The 6,000-nt window shown below is 39.3% G+C and overlaps 1 protein-coding gene across 3 annotated transcripts in view; it reads right to left on the reverse strand.

Annotated features, from left to right (window-relative positions):
• RPAP3 (RNA polymerase II associated protein 3) overlaps positions 1 to 6,000 on the reverse strand; it is a 31,013-nt gene that overhangs the window by 20,512 nt on the left and 4,501 nt on the right. For 2 of the 3 annotated variants that reach the window (XR_003094973.1, XM_014521886.2), the window contains exons 3-5: positions 5,611 to 5,732; positions 5,114 to 5,184; positions 1,750 to 1,884 (exon numbers count right to left, since the gene is read on the reverse strand). Coding sequence is in view for 1 of the 3 variants with exons in the window: in XM_014521886.2 (XP_014377372.1) it covers positions 1,750 to 1,884; positions 5,114 to 5,184; positions 5,611 to 5,732 (328 nt within the window). In the remaining 2 variants the exon portion in view is untranslated. Of the gene's footprint in view, positions 1 to 1,749; positions 1,885 to 5,113; positions 5,185 to 5,606; positions 5,733 to 6,000 lie in introns of those variants that run through there. The other variant, XR_003094974.1, reaches the window with a different exon arrangement.

Genomic DNA, 6,000 nt, shown 5'->3' on the forward strand with positions numbered 1-6,000 from the left:
TTTAGAAGTTTTATAAATAGGTCACAGCAGGCCATGGACTATATTAAGGGCCCAATCTTATGGGGCTCCCAGAGGCTCCTCTATAGATTAGTAAAGATTAAAGGACCACTCCACCGAATGGGACTTAGTGCTCTGTCTAGAACTCATTAAGCATCTCTGTGATACTTAATTTCAGTTCTCAAAGTGTGGATTTGTGTCTCCAGAGATTACAAACAGACAAGATTCTTTGGATAGAAGTGATCTCTTATCAGACCAACTAAATAGTTGGAAAATTTGCTCTTTGCAAGCTTTCAGGCACAAATGCCCTTCTTCAGGCATAGGGAGAATTTGTCGTCTCCTTGTTAATAGCAGTATATGGAGATGAGAGAGAACAGACCTGATTACCCACCCAACAGTCCTACTGTCTCTCTGCAAGTGCGTATACACAGTCACACCCTTACCTTCCTCTAAAGGTGCAAAGTTTCAAGAGATTAAATGAATAAAGTATATCCAACAAGAACGCACTTTTTGTAGAAAACAATGATTAAATCAAAGCTTCCCTGCCCAGTGATGTAAATCATGATTTAAATTAAACCCACCCTATTAGATCTCTTTCCAATCTTCCTTTCTGCTGCATAGCAGCTCACAAAGTCCCTAATTAATTTAAAGCTGTCTCAGGATCTCTATTTCACCCTCATCCTCCTCAGCCTCTTAGCTGCTTTTTCAAGCTGATTATTTCAAGGACAGTGCAATGTTCCTCCTGTCTTTCTACAGCTCTGTCCACCAACATTTTTATTCCTCTAGTATCTCATTAGAAAATATATTCCCCTGCCACAAAGACACACTTCTGCCTCTGCACTTACTTTGGATTATCGTAACTCCTTCAGCTACATTAACAAATAACAAGACTACCTCTCTGAATCTAAATCTTACTACTCAGTACATCTCTCTAGCATCTTCATATGAAGGTCTCCCCATATCCTAACCCAGCCTAGTCCTTACTGACTCCTACTTTTCCAGGAATCACATTCAGGTTTCCCATCTTCACATTCAAGGCCCTTCAGAACTGCATCTTTTTTTTTATCTATCTACACCACCTATTACTGCTTCAATTAAAACCGCTTTAATCAAAGATAACTCTTAATCCCACAACGTATTCTTATTTTCTTCCCATTGGCCCTGAAGCAGAGGCCCTTCTCTCAATTAATGTAACAAATTATTTCTCTCTCCTGAAAATCCCATAAAGGTCCAATTCTTATGAATATCTACAAGAAACAACAAAACCAAAACAAATTACTTGGTGGGTGGCCTGTAGGCATCACAGGTGTCTATTTTGCTTCTTGATCATTTAAAAAAAAGTCAATAGAGTGAAGCCATGAACTGTTGGCATTACCTACATCCTTCTTCGTTTACTAGTCTCATTCCCTGCTTAGACCTTGCAGCTGCACCACACTGGAAGATCAGGGGTTAGACTAATGGTTCTCACTCCAAAACTTATCATCTTTATATTGGTACAACTGCTTGCACAACAAAGCATTATCCTGATTTTGAATTTCTGGAACTGTCAACAACAGATTTTAGTCAGTTTAAACCCTGCTTCACACCCTTAAATATAAATGCACCCTATAAAGCTAAGCAAATGAATGACTACAGAGTTAAATAAGATACAATGTGCACTTCGCATTTTTCCATATTTGAAAAGTAAGTCATCCTATAAATTAAATAAGTTCATGTAATTTTTCTCCTATAGGTAAAGGTTTCACGATTTACCAAGTCCTTTTCTGCAATAGCCTTCTGTTTGAGCTGCTGCTGTTCAATTTGCTGCTTTTCTTGTTCTGTTAATTCATGCTTTTTGACAACTTCTTCATGTTCTGTTGGTTTTGAATCGTCTTTTGACATTACAGCCTGCAATGGAGAACATTAGCAATATCACTCAACTGAAATACCCGTTCCCTCCTCTCCTGCACCGAGTTTTCTTTGATTAGAATAAATCATGGTTTCTCTGCTGATATCTAAGTGATGCATTCTTTTATTTCATTTTACTTTTTTAATATAAACCTCTTAGTTATTGTTTGAATGCATATAATGAAATTTTTCTGTTAAAATGATTTTAAAAAGGGCTCAAACTTTTTATGAACACTTTCTCTGTGCAACACATTAGGTTTTATTAATATCTATATATGTGTGTATATGTATGTTATATAAACATATAAACTTAGTTATCAGTACAGTAAATTCTAATTCTGATATGCCGGTTTCTAAAGCACAATGCTAGCTAATACCAATGGTACCTGTACAACAAAAAGACTTAACATCAGAAACTTACAGAATTCATTATGTAGTTTATAGCAATGGGGATTGGTTTTGAAAGTAACTTTCAAATGCTTCCAAAATTATACCTAAGGAGGTAGTACACTGCAGTGATGCTGTAGCCACGATGAACCAGGAAATACCAGTATGTGAGGGAAAGACCTTTTTGGGGTGATGGCTTTTATTGAACCAACTATGTAGCCTGGAGAGACATTATACGTGCTTTTGGGTGTAAGGTTTCCTGAGGAATCTCTCCCAACTATGCAATAAAAGATCCCCAAAAAGTCTGGGGCACATGACTTCTGAAGAGAGGCTGAAGGAACTGGATTTATTTAATTTGGAGAAGACTGGGGGGAGATTTAATAATAGTCTTCGACTACCTGAACGGTGGTTCCAAAGAGGACGGAGCTAGATTGTTCTCAGTTGTAGCAGATGACAGAACAAGGAGCAATGGTTTCAAGTTGCAGCAAAGGAAATTAGGTTCGGTATTAGAAAGAACGTTCTCAATAGGAGGGGGGTAAAGCACTGAAACAGGCTACCCAGAGGTTGTGGAATCTCCATCCTTGGAGGTTTCTAAGACCCAGATAGACAAAGCCTTGGCTGGGATGATCTAGCTATGGATGGTCCTTCTTTTAGGGGAGTTGGACTAGATGACCTCCTGAGGTCCCTTTGAACACTAATTTTATATGATTCCAACTACTTGCCTCTCACTAAAGAGATATAGATTTCAGACACGTGTTGTCTCTTTTACACTAAATGTGTGAAGATGCCATGGATGTTTGACCTTTTGCAGTATTTAAGCCCCCTATTCACACTGAATGATTGCATCTCTGAATCCCACCTGTAAGCAGAGCTGTAAGGATTATATGAGCTAGTACTACCCTGTAGCCAAGAGAACATATACATCTCTTCCATACATAAAGAGATGTACCATGTCCTCTATTTACATGCATAGTTTTAGAAATGAAAAAGGCTATGCGCTTACCTGGAGCATTCATTTATCCAAACCCAATGTAAACTGTTTTTAATAATAAAAGGTCTGTCAGTGCTGTGATATTAGCAGTCCTGAAACTGAATTACTCCTTTCATTTTGAAGGCTTCCAATAGCTGCCCTGGACAGTGATTGTTAGAAATTTCGAAAGTGAGAGGGAGCTACTCAGTCTGGGGACACAGCACTGACAGTGCTGTAAGCAGTGCTTATTAGGGACCCAGAACGCATGGTGCCATGCTATCAGCAGTCACATAACTGCCTAGCTTTCTCACTTTTAAGTTGGGGCTGCTATTAGAGGTCTTTAAAGTCAGGGGACATGACCCTTAGGAATGCTATTACCTCCTGTCATTTTCAAAGCTTCTAATAGAAGCTCATTGACAAAAGCTTATTCTTCATTGTTTCTGGTGCAAGTAAATAGCCAACAATTAAATTACAGAATAGACAGAAGGGATGAAAGATGTCATGCACTTAACCAATATGCAAGTAACCATATTTATGAGAATATACTGTTCCAATCCACACTTGTTTGTTGTGTGTTATGCAATTAAATTTTGCATTTATCCACTTTATGTATATAGATTCATAGATTCTAGGGTCGGAAGGGACCTCAATAGTTCATCAAGTCCAACCCCCTGCATAGGCAGGAAAGAGCACTGGGGTCAGATGACCCCAGCCAAATGCCTATCCAGTCTTCTCTTAAAGACCCCAAAGGTAGGGGAGGGCACCACCTCCCTTGGAAGCCCATTCCAAATATTGGCCATCCTTACTTACCATGAAGAAGTTTTTCCTGATATCTAGCCTAAATCTGATCTCGGTCAGTTTGTGACCATTGTTCCCTGCTACCCCAAGAGGCGCCCTGGTGAACAGAGCATCTCCGATCCCTTGCTGCGTCCCCCTAATGAATTTGTAGGCGAACACAAGATCACCTCTCAGCCTTCTCTTGCAGAGGCTGAAGAGGTCCAGGTCCCTCAGTCTCTCCTCATAGGCCCTCCTCTGGACCCTTTCAAGTCTATCGACATCTTTTTTGAAGTATGGCGCCCAAAACTGGATGCAGTACTCCAACTGCGATCTGACCAATGCTGCATAGAGGGGAAGTATCACCTCCTTGGATCTATTTGTCATGCATCTGCTGATGCATGATAAAGTGCAGTTAGCTTTGTCACACTGACGACTCATGTTCATCTTGGAGTCCACTATGACTCTCCAGGTCTGCTTGTAGTTGTTCCCTGCCCTCCGGTGTGTCTACTTCTCCCCACATTTTTGTGTCATCCGCAAACTTGGACAGAGTACACTTCACTCCCTCGTCCAAGTCGCTGATGAAGACATTGAAGAGTATCGGTCCTAGGACCGAGTCCTGCGGGACTCCACTGCCCACACCCTTCCAGGTTGATAACAACCCATCCACTACGACTCTCTGGGTGCGACCCTCTAGCCAATTCTCCACCCACCGGACTGTGTAGTCATCCAAGTCACAGCCTCTTAACTTGTTCACCAGTATAGTGTGGGATACCATACCGAAGGCCTTCCTAAAGTCTAAGTATATGACATCAACCCCTACTCCTGCATCCAGGCGTTTTGTAACCTGGTCATAAAAAGAGACTAGATTAGTCGGGCATGATCTACCTGCTATGAACCCATGCTGGTTTCCCTTCAGCATAATTTTTCCTGCCAGGCTTTCGCAAATGTATTATATGCATATATAATAATATATATTATATTATATGCATATATTATGCATCAGAGTACCCGTATATGCGATTTTCTTTCTCTGCTATGTGTTTTAGTTTAACATATGTTTATTAGACTATGCGAGTAACCGCCATTATTTCTTACCTGATCTATTTTTCTCAGTTCATTTTTCGCTTCAAAGTTATTTGGATCCAATTCTAAAACCTTTTGATAATCTAAAACCAGAAGATAGGGAGACATCAAAATTCCATATTTTTATATACCATATCGGGTGACAAGTTTTAAGCTACTGTGCCTTTAACTGGGAAGTTAAAGTAGAGAAGGCAGATCCAAATAAGTTCAGTAATTCCAAGTCCTTTATGTTTTAAATGGCTTAGAATAGCAAGCTCAATATAGTGCTCTAAAAGGTTCGATTCTGGTTTCCCAGGTCACAGTCATTTGACAGATGCTATTATTTTACATGCTGATAGAAGAACAATCTGGATTTCATTTTCATCATTTCTTGAAAATGGAAGTTAAAAATTCAGCAAGTATAAAATCAGAAAGTATAAAAATAAATCCTCAAAAAGGAAGCTTTAATCAGTAAGCACATAAATCACTTACTTGCATTTTAAGGAATGTATCCAAAAAAACTCACCAACCTTCTTTGGCACCCTGAAGATTTTTCAAAGCAAAGCGAGCAGCTCCTCTTCTGGCATAAGCCTTTGTATAATTCTTATCTAGTGCAAGTGCTAAATTGCAGTCAGATTCAGCAACAGAATACCTGTGTCAACAATGTAAATCAGTTACTTTGAATATATTTAAATTAAAAATTAAATATGGTTCACCATTAAGTTAACAGATTTAATCAAATCATGAAGGACACTACACTGTTCATTAGAGATGCACTTATATATCGGTCACATATCGGATCAGCACCAATAAAAGGAAAATTAACATTATTGGCTTTTTTTGGCCAATGCAGCCGATTAATGTCACTGATAAATGCTGTGTGCATGCTCAAAGCTGCACACATGCATGTGGGCAGGAAT

Source organism: Alligator sinensis, unplaced genomic scaffold (assembly GCF_000455745.1).
Source record: "Alligator sinensis unplaced genomic scaffold, ASM45574v1 scaffold147_1, whole genome shotgun sequence".
NCBI lineage: Eukaryota > Metazoa > Chordata > Crocodylia > Alligatoridae > Alligator > Alligator sinensis.